Source organism: Strix uralensis, chromosome 15 (assembly GCF_047716275.1).
Source record: "Strix uralensis isolate ZFMK-TIS-50842 chromosome 15, bStrUra1, whole genome shotgun sequence".
Lineage (NCBI taxonomy): Eukaryota > Metazoa > Chordata > Aves > Strigiformes > Strigidae > Strix > Strix uralensis.
The window spans coordinates 2,309,811-2,328,652 of NC_133986.1; the positions used below are offsets into that span (position 1 = coordinate 2,309,811).

The window sequence follows — 18,842 nt, forward strand, 5'->3', positions numbered from 1 at the left end:
ACCCGCCGGGCGCCGCTGCAGCGTGTGCGGCCGAACGGGCGGAGCCGAGGGTGGAGGTGGCCGGGCTGAAGGGCTGAGAGGCGGCGCTGGGGCGCGAGCGCCGCCCGCCGGCGGGAAGGGCGGGAACGCGCCGCCCGCCTGCCGCAGCCCTGAGGTGATAGGGGAAGAGGAGGCGGGTGAGCGTCCCGTCCCGCTCAGACGAGGGAGACAGCTGACCTAGATTCGTAAATCCCCAACGGAGTGGACAACGGTGAGACAAGTCTCAAAGTCCAGACATTTATTAACTTCCCACAATGTACGAATTAGATGCACGATAATTAGTTAAGTATATAACGAGTTGTGGTAAGCGATATAGTATGCCTTGCATTTCCTGATGATAATAAGGAAAAGGGGAATAAGAAAAGAGTAGAGAGATCACCAGTCTGGGTTCCTGCGTCGGTCCCGCCAACAGGGGTTCAAGGATCCATCCATCTCCTTCGCTTCACTTCTTTTCTTTCACTCCCCCCCCCCCCCCCCCCCCCAATTTATACACACTTTCCTTGGGTCCCTCCCCTAGGCCGACCTACCTATCTCCATATCACCATATGGGGAGCAGTAAGGTGCTTCAGGGGATGATGTAACTATTGTGATCTTGTTACTTTCCCCCACAGAGCTGCACTGAGGGGACGATAACTGGGCAGCTGCCTTTCCTCTGGAGCTCTGTCAGTGTTCACACACAGGTGTTCTGAGGTACAACTGTTACCGGGTTTACATGGCAGCACGTACCCAGCACCCAGATGACTAGTCCAGTCCCATGGTGCTCTGGCACCATCATCTGTCTGTCCCCGCCCGGCACAGAATCAAAACCAAAGAAGGCTATAAGACAGTTCAGCTAGACAAGCTGACCTGTCTGCTATCAACGTTCATCCTAAAACTGATTCCTGATTTAAATTTCAACCGTAATTTTTAGGGTCATACAGCCCTGTAGGTTATATAGAGTCTGTAATCTGCAGTCTATTTAGGGATATAATTAGTGGATATGGCTTTCATTCCATAACACTCCAGCAGAACTACCATGTTCCACATTGTTGGCAACTTCAGTGTACTGAAGTGTCACAGTTGTTAAGATGACACTTAAGGCCTTTACGCTCCTCATGTGGGGAGAATAAAATGATACCAAGCTCTGACTGCATTCAGATCTAAAGACAACATTTGTCTCTTTTCTAAGATACTCTCTAGAGCATCATTATTAAATACAGACAGAGCTTGACTTCCATATCAGCTGAAAGGACTGTAGAACTCTAGGCAATAAGTTTATCGAAGCAAATTGGAATTAGTGGAGAATTTGGGAGGAAAAAGAGAAGGACCAGGTCTCTGCCCAAACTTTTGAATGTTTATTTGTTCTTTTTTGTGCATAGTGGGATGCCAGTTTGGTGACACAGTAGATATTCTGGAGCAGTCCCACTGTGAAGATCAATCACCATATATGGGGTTTTCTTGAGGAAGAGAAGGGAGGTGATTCTCCCCTTCTACTCCGCTCTTGTGAGACCCCCCCTGCAGTGCTGTGTCCAGCTTGGGGGCCCCCAACATCAGAAGGACATGGACCTCCTTGAGCAGGTCCAGAGAAGGCCACAAAGATGATCAGGGGGCTGGAGCACTTTCTCTGTGAGGACAGGCTGAGAGAGTTGGGGGTGTTCAGCTGGAGAAGAGAAGGCTCTGGGGAGACCTTACAGCAGCCTTCCACTACTTAAGGGGGCTACAGGAAAGCTGGGAGGGACTCTATCAGGGAGTGTAGGGATAGGACGAGGGGTAATGGTTTTAAACTGACAGAAGGTAGATTCAGATTAGATACAAGGAAGAAATTCTTCCCTGTGAGGGTGGTGAGACACTGGCCCAGGTTGCCCAGAGATGCTGTGGCTGCCCCCTCCCTGTCAGTGTTCAAGGCCAGGTTGAACGGGGCTTTGGGCAACCTGGGCTAGTGGGAGGTGTCCCTGCCCATGGCAGGGGGGTTGGAACTAGATGATCTTTAAGGTCCCTTCCAACCCAAACCATTCTGTGATTCTGTGACTTGCAGAGTCTCATAAAATGCTATTCTAAGCCACTGTTGGACCAAACCTCCCAGGGAAAACATGCAGGTAGGAGGGAACATGAATCTATATCCTATTGATGAGTATATTCACCTTGAGCAGGGGTTCTGATTTAATCTCTGGTGGAGGAAGTTGACAAATTTGCTACCAGATTCCAGAGACTGGAACTCTACAGCCAATGCTTCTCGTGTGCTTCTTACACATCTTACAGGGACTCCGAACTAATCTAAAGATTCAGTGAGTGTACACCTCCGGACTTGCCTGATGCATTAGCTGCTCTGACTGCTTCAGGTAGGGATTATTTGACAGTCAAGCTGTACACCTTATGCTCACTGGGGAGAAGAGGGAAAGGAGGCAAGGCAGCAAGGATCTGTGTCTTTGCTATAGTGAAATAAAAGACAGAAACTTTGCTACAATATACAGCAAAACATGAATCTGTTAAACGAATTCTCTTCTTCATCCTTTAACAATAACCACAGAGATAAACCACACAGTTCTAGAAATCCACCAGCAGAACAATGATGGCCAAGCAGCCCGCACAAAAGCTGTTAGAATGCGCTAACTAGGCGAGGAGTCAGATGTTATGTGCTGTTCAACAGTGAGCTGAGCAATATTAAACTGCAGTATTTACAGCAGCCAAGGTCAGAAGCAGCTAAGAAAGCCAAATCACTAGCAGTTAAATCACCAGCAGTAGGTTTTACTTTCAGATCTTACAATTTGTCTAGTGTTTATTAGAGTTCTTGTGATTTTGGCTTTGTCACTTTTTCATGGGTTTTCATGGGTTTGGTTTTTTTTCACATGGTACTGTTTTACTTCTGCCGAGAATGGATATTGATATTAGTGCTTCTTGTTTCAAAGAGTTACGAGTGAGAGACATGGTTATATTTCTTTTCTCTGAGAATTTTCTAAAAAATATGTGTGTACAATAGATATCCATCTGCACGGGATAGATCTTTGAGGACAGAGGTCTTAGCAAAATGCCCTTGTCAGATCATAAAGCAAGGTTTTCTGCCTTAAAAGAAAGTATGTACATAGAAACTACTTTCTTCAGGGAGGAAAGAGGCCTTCTAGAGACAGCCCATCTTTGGAAGTCTGATCCTGTGGATGCGAAGGCACATGTACCTCATATTTTTCTAACTTTATTTCATTATAACAGGGGACATAGGAAGGCTCCGCTGGCAGTCACATGCATGGCTGAGTCTGTTGTGAAGTGCAGGCTCACTCATTATTTGCATAGTATACGTGCAAGTACACAACCTGGCATAGACTTAATGCATGTTCCAGTGCCTGTGTGGGAAAAGAACTCAAGCGTACCTAAGAGTCATGCCACTGTCTCCTCCAGTGATGTTGGCTGGAGATGAGATTTTGGCTCACACTAGCTAAAAGCTCCATATTCAGCCATGTGCAAGCTCAATTCTTCACCTCTCTTTCCTAGTTCTCTTAGAAAGACAGGTAGGCAATACCATTTATCTCTCCATACTGTTAACTTGTCATATTTTTCTCATACCTCTTTTTATTTATTTATTTTCTGCCTGCTATTGTTAGTATTTATTATCCTAAATAAGTGTTCCAGTGGCCCTACTGTTTCTTACCATTCTATTTCTAGGCCCCTTAATCTGTGAAAGAGAGATGACTAAAATTGCATGTGTTAGTCCAGGTGAAGATGAATCTTTGCAATGTATCATGGTATTAAAATATATTGATAACATCCTCTGCCTCACTCTGAACATTTTGCTGTTTTGACTGCTGCTACACCGATCAGAGGTTTAAGCTGAAAAGCTATAACAAATCTGTTTTCTAGATAATTACCATCAGTAAGTAATTTCATTCAAATTGCATTTTTTTTCTAATGGGCATTACCTTAGCACTAATTCATGTGCCACTGTGTTGTCCTTAGTCCTTCTGAAGACTCATACTGTGTGTGGGCAAAGCAAATTTTAGCCATAAATGAGAGTGCTGAGTGTAGTTTCTCTGTGCTCATATTTCTAGCCAAACAGTGTTCAGTGGTGCATTGTCTGTCTCTGACCCTGAACTCCTTTGTAAGCAACAAGTATTTTTTGAAGTGTATAGAAAGTTTAAATATTTGTGTAAGAATCTTTCATCTACTGAATAGCTGAAGATTAGGAAGAACAAGTTGTTTAGATAACAGAATTCTTTGTTTACATGTAAAGGAAACAGTTTATGAATTTGGCAGTTGAAGATTATATAGTTTCTGCATGTGTGTCAGTATTGTAAGGGGACATAAATAGGTTTGTGCTAGGTAAACACCTTTTGTTTAACCATCAATGCAATTTTGTGTGCATAAAGACAAAAGGAAAAATAAAAATTGCTATCATCATTATTTTTGTATTTACATTGCTGTAATAAAATAAAATGGCTTAATAATCTTGCCCCAAATGCTAGATTAGATCAGAAGAGTTACAGGTCAGTCAGTTATTATGCTTTAAAATAATGTCCAAGAGCTTTTGGTCCACTTTATTTGTAATACATAAGTGAGACATAGGTACAAAAATGCAACTTTATTTCTTTAAGTTAGCACAGATGTCTGATAAAAGAATAAATAGAAAGTGCACTTTAAGGCCTCGATTCTACAAATAGACAAGTGGTATGGAACCCTTGCCTGTGTGTGGGGTGCACCAAATTGCACAGGCAGACCATCTGCTTGCAGCATCGGGGCCTTTACATTACTAAAAGTATAGCCAGGATTATGAACTACAGTTGACTAGTTACAAGTACCTTTCTAGCTGCCAGCAGATTGTATTTATATTTGTAATGATTTATGAGTTTTTTACTAGGTTCCCCAAGGCATGCTAGACATCAAACAAACAAATAAGGAGCAATATGGGAACATACATACAAACACTTTGGCTTAGAGCAGCAACTCTTCTAGGTTTGAGCTCTGTCAATGGCAAATTTGGAGGCAACCACCATTATTCCTACTGAGAAAATGTTATTATTAGTCAGAAATGATTGACGGTCCTAAACACGTGTGTGCATATACCATTCAAAATAATTTTGTATTTGCTGCTTTTTTAAATTATCATTATCATAATTTATTTTTTTCCATCCATATTTATGTCTGGTTCTTTCTGAGTCCTGCTAAGAGTTTGAATGTACTACAGCTAATGGTTCCTCTCCCAGGTTATTTCTGCATGTTAATGGTTCTCATTTTGGGGACTGTCAAACTGAGATCCCAATTCTACAAAAAAATCACATATGAAAATAAGTAATTTTATTTATGAGAGCCACTGGTCTCACAAACAAAAAATACTTACATATGAGGCCTAACACAACATGCAGAAATTCAGAGATAGTTCTCAGAGAAAATGAGAGACAAAAAATATATATTGCAAGATTTTTGTTTCAGTTGCAATTGTCTGGTATAGAATAATTTCCCAGTCCTCTAGTTAGGGCCATGCTTAGATACATGCTACCATCTCTGCTCCCACTCTTTCTGCAGTTAATTACAGGTTATCATCTTTTGGAGGAAGGGAAGGTAATCAAACCTTCCCTTCATTTCAGTATTTTGCAAAATTTCATTCTTCTATTTCATACAGAATTTGTTTTAATTTCATCTCATTGTACTTTAATCTTAATCTTTGCCTTCCCACTTTAAATTTTATGTTTGGACTCTTTAATCCTAAATTATTATTATGCAGCTTTTGCTATGTAATTAATGTTCATCTGATTTTAGGCCTTCCTCTGAAAATAAATGTGGATTTAAATTTACATATTTTCATTAGTACAAAGTTAAGTAGTTAGTACAAAGTTAATTAGTACAAAATTTAACCCTAGGCAAAATGGTGCCCTATTCTGGAGACAGGTTATACTGCATTTGTTCATTGCTAGTTAACAGTACAAGTAGGCCTAGTGATTACATACAAATGCTGTCCATGTAAGAGTAGTAGAACTGGTCTTAAATGATTTTTCAACTTTCTTACTGTTTTGGGTTTCTTTTTATGCTGGAAATTTATAAGATATAATTAATATATTAATATATATATATAATTTATAAGATGTATTTAGAAGATACCCAGAAATTAGCAGCAATGGTCATGCATGGACTGTAAATATATTTTATTATTTGGTTGTGAAATGTCTAACTGAATGGGGCTACAATCTTGAATGAACTTTTAATCCTTATTGCAGTTTGAATAAATAATAATAAAATGCCCTACTTGATGTACAGACATATGCTTACTTGGACAGACATAAGGCTCTGGCTTTTTTCATTATGGCTTTGTTTTAAAGAGTACATCCATGTAAGCCTTGTCCAGGTCGATGGATTTCTTTTGCATTGCTGCCCGCAAATGCTCAGGGAGCAGCCTCTGACTTCTTATCTCACCCAGGACAATATCATCCTTGTTTCGAGGCCTCTGGGTCCTAGCATCCTCGAGAGCAGTGTGCACATCCTGCAGCTTCATCTGAAGCCAGTCCTGTCTCTCCATGGTGTGTCGATGCTCTCCAAGGTTATGCATTAATTGCATCTCACTCACCGATCTTTTCCTGCATGAAAGCAAAACAGAGGAAGAGATTCATTGTGGCCCTTCTTTAATTCTAGATCATCACTCAAAAACCCAGGTTTGGGAACTTTTGTGAGGTATCACAATACAGAGCCATAGAACCTACCTTTCTAATTTGTAAGGGATAGAATGACATCTGGAGAAGAGAAGGAGGGTGGATGGTGATTTGTTGTTGGTAATGGATATATTAGCGAGAAGGTGTCAAAAATGGGAAGTAGGCCAGTTCTGTGACAATACTGTTTGACTATGCATTTATCATTTATTTTAGCTGTTGTAGATGAGCTTAGGGCTTATACCATAATAGGTAACCAATTAATAAAATTACGGAGTTTATTCAGTGGTAGTTTTCAGTGAACACTAGAGCTAAGGAAGCATGATTTCTTGTGGATTTGTATCTCAATGATGGTTGATGTTAGTACCTAAGTGCGAATTCCAGCTAGATTCTCACACAATAAAAAATATGCTCTCCTTTGTAGACCACCCCTCCCAAAGTCTAATAAGAGATGCAGCTTACCAAATGATATTCCTAAGAGAACACTTCCATGGTTTTTCTCCCTCTACGCAGCTGCCTATTTTCAAAAATGTGTAAGAACTCAGAGTATCTGAGATCTCTACAGCTGTATCTAGTGGACAGAATTTGGCCAGTGTTCAAAAGCAGGGACAGAAAGACTCACATACACATAAACTTACATACAGACAAACCAACCATGTTCTCAAGAACAGCTAAAGTCATCCTCCAAACTTTGGAAGAGTATAATAATGTACTTACATCATTGGTCTTCCATCAGAGTTTGTAAAAAAGCATATGGCATATAAAATGATTGCAGTCCAGGCCAGATTTTTTATAGAAGTCATTTTGTCTACAAAGATAGAAATGAATATATGTATAAAACTGTATTTCAAGTATTTTCTGTTAATTCTGAAGAAAAAAAGTTGAAGAAAGACATCAGAGAAGTGATCTTGAAAAATATTTTTTTGTGAAATGGATTAGAGCAAGGAATGCAAATGAAGAATTTAGTTCTAATACTAATTTTGTGAACTGCTTACTGTTACTTTGTAGGCAAGTCTAAGAACTTTGGTCAGCCTTAGTTGCCCTGCATCATCATTATCATCTAGGTACCCATCTCTTGGATAATTGAATGAAAACCACCATGTTCTTGCTATACTATTATCATTATTATTATTATTATTATCATTATTGTTGTTGTTGTTATTGATAATAACATTGCTATTATTAAAAATAGTTTATACTTTATATGTTCCAAGTATGTTGAAATACTCGTATATAGCTATGCAAGTGAAAAGTTTTGTTCTTCTATCAATGTCTTTTACATATTCTTTAAAATGAAGAGGCTGATACTTTTCTTGACAATTTTGCATAGAGGCATAACTACTGAGTTATGTCATTCCCCATTCAATATATAACAGAAATCAGAATTGAGCCCTTCATTTTTTTCAGTGATAATCCTGCATTGCCAGTTTGAATTCCACTCTGCTTTGTACATCATCAGCAAAACTGCCACTTGGGATATATTTGAAAAATATTTGTTACTGATGATGCTACAACAGGCAGAAATGACACAGTCCAAATATCAGTTTCCAGTTTGGATTTTCAGTATTGGCAGCCAGAAAAGGCATCTTTTTGTTAAAGCTTAAGAAATGTGATACAGAGAATTTAAGAAATATAAAACTCCACAATGCCATTTTTGCAATGATTTCTGCAGCTTTACTCTAGGTCAGCAGAGCATTTATTACATGGTATCTTACATGATAGCATGAATGTGGCCCAAGCAGTCCATCTAACCCAATATTTTGAATTCAGGAGTTGGATTCACTTCAAGATATTTCTAACTCACCGTCTCGGATTTTTTCATTTCACAAATCTGGTTTGGATAACAAAACAGTTTGATCTTACTAATATTCACTTTATTTTTAGGGTAGTCTGAAAAGAAGCTAATTTAGAAATGAATAAAGAATCAATGATAAAATTTTCTAAATAAGTCTTCCAGAGAGCTTGGAAATAAAATAGAGTATACTTACCAGATAGTATCTTAAACAGATTTCTGGTTTGGGTATGTCGGCAGATGACTGTCTCTTGATGTCAAGTATATTTAAAGACCACTGAATTGGTTTAGTGGACCCCTTAAATGTAACTTTAAAATAGAGCTTCTAAGTAACTTAGAAGCCCTTTTATTGTCTCAGTTGATGTCACTCTCAACACACACCCTCCTGACCCTCATGTACCCACCCTCAGATGCTTTTGTTAATTTGGCATTTACAAGGAAAAGAAAGGTTTCAGCAAAAAGTATCCTGGGTAGCTGTAAAGAAGTTTGACTTTTAAATTCAGATTCCCTAATATTCATAGATTTGTGCCCAAGATAACATGATCTCTGGAACTGTTGGATGAATTTGCAAAGAAAACTTTGTGTTGTTAAATGCAGGCAGGTAAAACAAATTAGGCAGTGAGGTTAGTGATCTACAAATGCAAGATTAAAAGAAATATTGTAAAGCTGACATCTAAAATACTTATGGGAAATAAGAATAGTCACTTCAGGTCAGATACTAGGTTTCTTTGAGAAAGAATATGCTGGAAAGGAGAAGCCACAAGATAATAGAGGATCTTGTTTTTAATGAGAAGCTGGTGGTACTCAGAAGTTGCTAAAATACAGTGTTAGACCCTCACTGTTCTAGCTATACCTATCTAGCTATCTAGCTATACCTATGAATATCCTTGAATCTCTCAAATGCACTAGATAAAATAAGAAGTTTTTGAAGAGGCTGCGATATAAATTAGGACTTTATAAATTTTGGAAAAGAAATATAGAACTCTTCGCCTACATTCTAAGAAGTGAAAAGTGTAAATCATCAATACTTTCCCATATGTATGAAGAAAGATTATTTTTGGCTGCAAGATATTTTTCCTACATTAGATGCTTCTAAATTCCAGCATATTTCTCCAGGAAAAAAAAAAAAAAAAAGCTGCACATTTTAACACACCATTTAGAAGATAATATTGCTTTTAACATGAGTGCTTTTTCAGTTACTCTATATACCTGTTGTATTTCACAAAGAGGTAAAAAAGATATTTTATAATACTGATTTACATAGATGGTATTCTGATGGGGAAAGGAAGGGAAGAACCAGAAACTCTAAAAAGCTCTAAAGAGATCTCATGGTTCCCTCAGTAAATAGTAAACTGAGAAGTAAAGAAATAATCCACTTAAACAAGTTCAAGAAAACAGGGTGGAGATGGCTTCCAACATGATACTGTCAGTTGTCGATATCCTTCCACGTACGCAAAAAGAAAGCACGCAGAGGTTTATGGGGATGATAGGTTTTGTTAGGAGATTTGTATCTGATGTGGCCACCAGGGATGCTAACCTGAAGGCTTTAGTGGCTAAAAATGTATGATGGTCATGACATGCCAGGAAGCGATTTGAAAAATGTCTGCACAGTTGATAAAGAAAGGCTCCATTTTTTAGATTTTACCATAACAAACACATGCAAAACCTTTAACATAAAGCCTCAGGCAGTATTTTTATGGAGGCCTGGCATACATATGGAACCTCTGGCACGACAGCAAAGCCTTAACTGAAGGATGAGCATTAGAAAATCTAGTGTCTGTATACAAAAAAATCATGCTTTCATATAAACCGGCAACAATTGATAGCAAAAATTGGCAATAAGCCATTAGTAACAATTGCAAAATGAGTGTAAGCAGACTTGAATGGCCAACATTATTCTTCTAGTTGCAGCTGCACCCCTTACAACACACATGAAAATCTGGAAGAGACCCCAGGCTGGAGATCTGAATAAAACTGAGACAGAGAAAACACCAGAGTATGATGTTGTAATTGAAAATACTTAATTCACTTCAGACAACTTATAGTATGTTAGTGCAGATGTCCTTAAACAAGATGTAATTTTAGCTGACTTATTTGCTGCATGCCTAGTCTTTAAAACAACTCTGAAATTGGATTTCTTAATCATTTTAATTTTTATTCAAAGGTACTAAATAAGTTGTACTTAAAATCTCAAACAAATATGGTGAAACTTGATACTTTAAAAATATTCATATGTGAAAAAATACACAAATTAGTAATTGCAGTTTTCCTCAGATGAGTGAAGATACAAAAATAATAAAAATATGAGATATACACTCCACCATTTGTAAACCAATAGAGCCTGTGATGGTAATTAAAGAAACTTTAAATTACAGCTTAAAATTGTCATAGATTTATCTGTATATGCAGAAAAAATAATTTAGTAGATTTGGATTATTATCCCTAATATCCACAAATTATGTTATTTGAAAATACAGCTGCTAATAATTTATCCCATGTCATCTGTGTTTGCTAAACTTGGCATATCAAATGTGGGAATGACAGATAATGGACCAAATGAATGTAGTTCTTTTACAAAATACTGTAATTGTGTACATTTTTGTTTGGACACAGCATATCTACTGTGTAACAATGAGCTGAAAATAGTATTGAGGTCTTTTAATGTTTCATAAAGATGAAGATTCATGTTTAGATTCAAATTTTTCTCTTTCTTAAGTATCCCTTTAAAAAATTCAGATCTCTTTTGAGCACTACTTAATGGAAGAGTAGAAACCAGAAAACCAGGACTAACTAACACCTGCTGAAATGCTGTTCAGTAGGAAGCATAAGACTACCCAAATTTATAGACACTACAGTGAAAAAGAGGTATATGACCTCTCATGACAGAAAGAAAAATAAAATATTATTTCCTCAATGAAAAGGCATTTCATGACCCTTTGTAGGTATAAGACTGTGTATACAAATACAATGGCAAAATATGGGTGAAAAAAACCCCAAGTTTCTTAGGAAACTTCTACTAGTGAGGGTACATTTCTAGTGCCTACAAATGAGGACTGACCTACAGGATACAATTTTTGCCTCTCTTGGAATAAGAGGAGGGAAAACACAGTGGATTCTGAGTTTCCATATTCTGAAAAGAGCAGGCTATGAATGAGCCAATGCAGCAGGTACAACTAAATAGAGCAGTCAAGAAACTATAAACCATTAAATGTTTCAGGTATCTACCAGACAAGGGCAACCAATTCAAAAATTGCTTGCAAACTATTGGTGTATATTTTGCATTATCAGTACTGGAATTTCTTTTCCTTTGGAAGAGGAAGAAGTGAGAGCAGGTAACTTTTTATGAGACTTAGGCTGAAACACAATAATGCTTAGAAGATTGTAGTTCAAATGTGTGATTATTTCTCCATGTAGGCCAGTGAATTGTCTCAGGCTAGATCTAAGCTTGAACTGAGTGTTCTCTTTTTTCATCATCTAAAACCATAGAATGTTATACTGGAAATGAGACAATATAGCAATATACTCCAGAGTTTATGACAGTAATGGCTTCTCGATGCCATGAGGCATTATAGATGTCAAACAAGGGCATGGCACCTTTGAAGATGAGACCTGACATTCCCTGACCTTCCCGTATAGATTGTACAGATACTTGAATCAACTGTGCATGAAAAAATCTCTGTGTTGCTTTGTTTGCAGGTGGCATGCCACTTACGTTGAATTTGTGCCACTGAATGTAATCAGACTCCAGGGTTGAGAACAAGCAGAAAGCAATTAGGCAGATTTTACAGCCAGGTAAGTGAACAATGGCCATATTCTAAAAATTCTGAATTCTTTGTATTCTACTTCATATAATCTATTCATTTTGTCAGGGAAAATATTATACTGCATCTTGAAATTAAACACATCCTGAGGTACATTACTGGAATATGGTTAGAGGACAGAAAGCTTTCTAGAATTATACTCTTAAGCAACTAAAGCATATTTTCACAAATCAATTATTGTAATCTGGTGTATTAAACTCCTACAGAATTCTTCATCCTCTAAATTTAAGGCTTAAATACTGCAGTCAGATTATTTCTGTGCTATTCACAAAAGCAAACTTTTTCCACTTTGCTTGTTCCAGTGGGTAGTTCCAGATAAAATGCTTTATAACTGCAACAATGGCTGAGAGAATATTAGTAGATCATTGAGCAAGGGAACAAAGTAATTTGTGACACACTGGATGATTGGTGAGGCAACCTTTCTAAATGTGTCCAAGGAATGTTTCTGCCTTGACACAATGAAAAGCCAAAGTGACAGTCAGTAAACTCTTTAGGAGTTCATTTGATTGACAAGATTTGTGGCTTTTCAAATACCACAGCAGCATGTTTGCTAATTTATGTAAGCAATGTTGGGTATCTTCAGGTGTTTTTTGGGTTCTTGCAGCTAGATGAAGCTTCGACCACATGCCAGTTTCCAATTAGATAAAAAAGAGCAGAGACTTCTGTGAAAATCAAAAGGTGGCCTATCACAGTTTTAGTTTTGTCCAATCTGTTTTATACAATGTGTTTTTAGCAGCTACTGGCAAATGTAAATTTGGAAATAATGGCTCGCAATGGTCCTGAACCTCCCTGATTTCTTTCTGAGGAAAGTATATACTGATGAGGTTTGTTTCTAGGTTATGCATATCTAGGCAAAGACAGATTAAATGCAAACATCACTGAGTAAAAGATCAGAGAGAAAACAGAAGCTGGTAGAGTCTAGTCCCAGTCACCTGACTTTAAGTACACTTGCTTACCTAGGGAGATAAAGTGGACTCTGTAATGATAATTGTGATCCAGATTATTTCTAGAGTTTTCACTGATTCAGTGAAACATATACAATGTCTGAATGGACAACCCCTTTTGCTCTCAATGTAATTTAGCCATGTTATCTAACAGAGCTATCCAGTTTATCATGGAATTTCTCTATTGACCTATCATGGACACACCAGGCTTTGATGATATGATCATGAATGTATGAGTGTTTGCTCTCTGCATGCCACCCTATACCATGGCTGCATAGAATTTCACATAGCATTACATGGCTGTTTTGAAGCCTAAATGGAGACCCCTGCTTACCTCATCTCTCTCTCATGAGAAGAATCTGAAGCTTGATGAAACAGCCCAGAGCAGCCTGGAGGAATGCTAAAATGGCTGTTAAGGAAAGTCATGAAGATGAGGTACCTCTTAGTCTCTAGAGAGACATATTTCAGCCATCAGTAACAAAGATGCTATTCTGCATCATGAACAATGAGAAAAGCCATGGTTAGTTTCAACACATACATATTGGCACATTTTTAAAGTATTGTTAGTGAATTGTAAACTAAATATGTACGTATTTATAGACTAGTGTGTGAAAGTATAGGTTTTACTTTGGATTTAAAAGTTCTGGTAAATTATTTTAGTAAAAAATTACTTAGGATATTAGCCCTCATGACACTGAAATGCCATGCTGTCAATGCTTTGCTGAACTCATTGCTATAAGGAACAATACAATACTTTGTGACCTTTTTCAGTAGGTAAAAACTTGGTACAGTACTCAAAACTGCTGTTGGATCATTGGATTTTTGGGATCAATACCGTATTCAATTATGCATATGCATATGCACAGAGATATAGAGGCCAGAGGGTTTATTGGCCTGTTACTGGCTCTAAATACCTTGCGCAGGGTTGAGTTCCCTTTTAATGACATGCAATGTGGTTGGAGCTCTAATGAGGGCTTATGTTCTTTTTTGTCATCCTTGAAACCGATGTGGCATCCCTGACAAGCCACACAAGGAGACCAGTTTTGGGAGCGCAAGTAATCCCAGTGGGAAATTCATCTAACACTGAAACAGGGGTGAGTCTAAAATCCACCTCCCCCCTCTTTCCAGTCTGAAGCACCTCACTCAAGACTTCAGGATTCAGGAACCCTCTTTTCAGCATACATCTGCACACAGAGGCACATACGTGCACATTCTATAAAACCATCATTTTAAAAGCAATTAAGACATCTACTAAAAAAGGTTTGAGTAATTAAATATCAGTGTCCACTTGATCCTGAAAGTGGGAGGTAGGGAACAGCAGATATCTACAAGTATCAGGTTTGACCTAACAAAACTGTCATAGGAATGAATGTGCTAGCTCTGCATAAAATGACCATGAAGACTCAGGATGATACAGGATGGAACAATGAAGGTCTGCATGTTTTATGCAGGTAGCCACATATTTTTCTATCCTTTCTACTGAAAAGACATTTCAAGTTCATATTCCCATATTTTTTTCTGCAGATGAGCAGATAGCATCCGAGTAAGCAATCTGGAGCTTGATGAAATCTCATGGGAATGACAAGTACAATTTACAAATGAATGATGACATTTCAGACCTTTCTTTCAATCTAGTGAATGTCCTGAAAAAATCTTAGTCCATAGTCAGCTGAAACACTTGAAAAGAGAGAACTAGCAAAAATCATTGTTTTACTTGGGTTTTGAAAGAAAATATTGTGCTAGATTCTATGCAAACATGCAAGAAGATGCAGACCCTTTAATAATGGTGTTACTAAGGACAAAAAATGTGTTGTATTTTATATGAAGCTTTACATTATTTGAGATATTAATTACAGCAAATACAATGTTTTAAGTTATATATTAAAGACCTTGTCCCAGAAGTAAAGGTCTTTAAATTAAAACTTTTAGGTACAAGACTTAGTGAAGATTAACTCAGTAGTTAAATATTTTGACCTGAAGTTTCCTCAATATATTCTCTTAATATATTTGTACATATATTTATACTATTTCCTAAAGGGATAATACTTTTTCCGTACTTTATTTGATCCATCCTTTTCACTAAATTATGACATACTATTAATAGTTGTCAAAATCAAATTCTTGAATTAGTAATTTTCTTTTACAGAACTCAAATGACATTTTAAATACATGCATTTTATTTGCATGTTTATTTTAAATCCTTCTATGCTGACCAGTAATTTTCTCAAAACTCATTTTTCTTCTTAGACCATCCTGACATATCAGCACTAACATGAAATTCTTATAGTAATTCTCATAATGTAGTTCATCAAGAAGTCTAGCACCTTATATGCATTTTGAGCATCAGTCACTTCCTGTTCTGCTTTTTACTTCATTCTTTTCTCTGGTTGGATTTGAGAATGTAGTCTACAAGAAAATACACTTTATGGTAAGATGTATGGGTATCAGTGCTTAACAGTTATTTGTTTTTGTTTCTTTGTTTCTCTATGTTTCAGTCCCTATGTTGAGTCACTGAGATTCAAAAGAAGAAAAAATTGGCTCTGCAGATCATCACCCTTTTCTACTATGATCTTCAGTAGAGAAGAGCATTATTATTAACTGTAGTGGTAGCTTCAGTGAACTAAAATATACTAGTCAGTATGTCTCTTTTAGATCTTCCTTGCTGACATGCGTATTTCTCCTCTCTCACAAAGCTATACAGACTATCTCAATTTAAAATTATTCTTGTTAAACTGTTTACTTCTCTGCTTAGCCTCTGCTGAAAATCTATTCCTAGGCTGTGTCTCTTTTTCCATATGAAATCCAGATTTTTCATCTTAATTTTCTAGGCTTTTTGTAAAAGTCCTAGATCCCCACTTTTGTCCACTGCACATTCTCATTTTAATCTATGCAGTTTGGGCTAGGATGTGAACAAATCAAAATTTACTTAGCTTGCACTGTGCATGAATAGCAATACAGAATGTTGAGTAGTGAAGGACCTAACCCTATATTTCTGCCCTCATTTTCTGCTACCCTTTGTTTTACATTGTGATCTCCCTATCTGATACAATAGACTAGTGAAGGTAAGAATTAACCAATTCTGCCTAAGCAAGTCACTTCATTTTCCATGCTTCATAGTCCTTATTAAAATGGTCATCCCTATAGAATCCTGTCCCCAACTCGACTTTTTTCTGTGGTAACACCTATGTTAGGAACAGGCTTTTTCTCCATTAGCCAGATAACTTTCCTCCTCTTGTCTCCTTTGCCCTTTTCTTACTGCCCGCTACCAAAACAATTGGCTATTTTTCAATATTTAAGAAAAAAGAACAATGACTATATAAAGACAAATATTTATATATAAAAAAGCAGAATCTATAAGAAGCAGCCCAAACCTACACTATCCTCCTACAAACTGTTCCTGCCCTTCCTGTAAGTTGTACAGTTCTGCATGACCTCAAGATTGTGAACTCTTTGAGTATGGACTGTATTTTTTCATTAATTATTATGCACAGTTATCATCCTGCAGCAGTAACAATGGGCTTCACAATTTTACAGTGATCCTACAAATGCATCTTAGAAAAGAGAGAATCATGTAAAAGCAGGATTCTGAGCCATCATCCCTAGCAGCCTTGTGAAATTAAAGAACAGAATAATTTAGGCAATTACTGCATTAGTTTTCTCAAGATTGATGCCCCTTTTCCTCTCTCATACACTGGGAAACTCCTTTAAAAGGAGTCTCTGCATATCTCTGTAATACAAATGACCTGAAAAACACAGGCATGGTCAGAAGTTAACAGGAAACAGGGCATACTAACGTGCAAACAGATGCTGAGGCAATAGTAGCATCCTAGACCCCCAAATCTCTTTGTATCTGAGAGATCTATAAACATTTGTGAGACTATAAATTTACCAAGGTGCACAGAGGAGATGGCTTGAGCTAGCCATTTTTGTTCCATGCTAGCATCTGTGCTGTAACTATAGGAACAGACTCTATAAATAGCCCAACCCAGTTACCTTTTTCAGAACTTCAGGGATGGCTAATCCCGAAAATAGATGAATTACATAACTCTGTTCTCTAAACATACTCGTTCACTCTGCAGATTGGGTTCTTTGCACACCACTGTAATATTAGTGCATCCCTCTAGCTTACATTCAGTACTCACTGGAGCAGTTGTTGAGGATGATGCTAATTTTCAGCATCTGAGGATTTGGACTTTGGCTGCAGATATTTGTTAAAGTGCATTTAAAAAGAAGAGGTATCTGAAATATCAGACTATAACACTGATTCTAACGTTAAGTTAGGTAGGGTCAAAAAGACTGATTTTGACACACCAGGCTGGATGCCCATGGTTGAGTTATATGAGGGGAAGCAAATACTCAAACGGAATCATGCACATTTGCAAGACTGTCCTTGAACTTCAGGTTACAACAGAAGCTGGAGAAGTGTTTCTTCCTCTGGAAAACAACAGCATTTAAGAAGCACGGTATACTAAAGGAAAGATGTCATTCTGGAGCTCTGAAATCCGTCCTTAAAGGAGCAACTGTACACAAATCCGGACCCAGTGTATTATAAGTGGAAGTGGCATCCTTGGATCAAATGCTAACTCTCCAAAACTCTAAGGGCCTTCTACAGCGAAACTGTGTATTGGAAATATCTGCAAACATAATACCACAGGAATCCTTAATGCATGCAATTTTATGTCCAGTTACTGCCTTCTCAAGCTGAGCAATCACATATGTCACTGCTACAGTGGCCTACCAGCCTAATAATGTAAAGAGAGGACATTGCATTGGAATGAGCACATCTGAAGACACACACACTTAAATATGACCTCATCACATTAAGGATATACTTAGAGGAATAGTATCCTCCCATGAAAGAGTGCTCTACAGCTGTGTTATCAGTAATGCCTGAGCAGGTCTCTTGCTTATGGTAATTCTCATAGCACCTTTGAGGGAAGAGTTACTTCACGCGTTTTACAGATGAACAAACAGAAATAGGAAAAACTATATCCGCAAATCTCTGAGCTGAAATCTACCTAGAATGATAGGAAATATCACCAGAAGCCCCCTGCATCACTGCGTGTAAGTGGAGATACGTTCCCAAAAATGTGGTGGACACTGTAAGGTGGTTGCAGAGACCGAAAGCTGAACTTTGTTTGGTATGTGAAGTCCTGCATTCCAGGCAGCAGTGCAGACCGCAGGACTGCCAGTCTATTACTGCTCTATTATGTAATGTTTACAAGCTCTTTGCCACAAGTGATCTAACACCTGCAAGAGGCACATACTTCCCACTCCACTGGGGTTGCAATCTCATTTTTTCTTCCCTGTATTGATCTGCACAGAGGAATTATATAAAATCTGCAAAAAAAGCTTCTTGGGTGTTACTAGATTTTCACTCTATGTGTGTGTCATGTTTTGGACTCTCCAGACACACTTATTTTCTTTCCCTCCACCTTCACTGTTTTATCCATCTCTGTTGTGGTTCTCTCCTGGGTTTTTATTCCTAATTTATAATCAGTCATATAGCATGCTACCTACCGTATTTCTGAAGAAATATGAATATGTATTGTTCTGCTTAATTTTCTGCTCCGTTCTTTTGAAGCATGAAGTAAAAGCTCTTTGCAAAAATATGAACACTGAATGGAATGATTGTCATTTTTTG

General features: G+C 37.7%; 1 protein-coding gene and 1 long non-coding RNA gene across 2 annotated transcripts; one reads left to right on the top strand and one right to left on the bottom strand.

The window, feature by feature from the left end:
• The first annotated feature begins 35 nt into the window (after window positions 1-35).
• LOC141950206 (uncharacterized) lies at window positions 36-17,305 on the top strand. The gene is made up of 4 exons (XR_012630957.1): window positions 36-250; window positions 2,278-2,357; window positions 12,130-12,225; window positions 15,694-17,305. It is a non-coding gene; the product is annotated as an uncharacterized LOC141950206 (long non-coding RNA).
• Window positions 6,299-7,453, bottom strand: PTH (parathyroid hormone). Its single transcript, XM_074885295.1, has 2 exons — window positions 7,359-7,453; window positions 6,299-6,572 (listed from the first exon to the last, which is right to left on the bottom strand). Exons 1-2 carry the CDS (start codon window positions 7,442-7,444, stop codon window positions 6,299-6,301), a joined length of 360 nt encoding a protein of 119 aa, XP_074741396.1. The 5' UTR covers window positions 7,445-7,453.
• Window positions 17,306-18,842: the final 1,537 nt, after the last annotated feature.

Coding starts and splice junctions, on each gene's coding strand:
- PTH (XM_074885295.1), bottom strand. CDS start 7,444: ATGACTTCTATAAAAAATCTGGCCTGGACTGCAATCATTTTATATGCC. Junction 6,573..7,358: donor TCTGATGGAAGACCAATGAT/GTAAGTACATTA, acceptor GCTTTCATGCAG/GAAAAGATCGGTGAGTGAGA.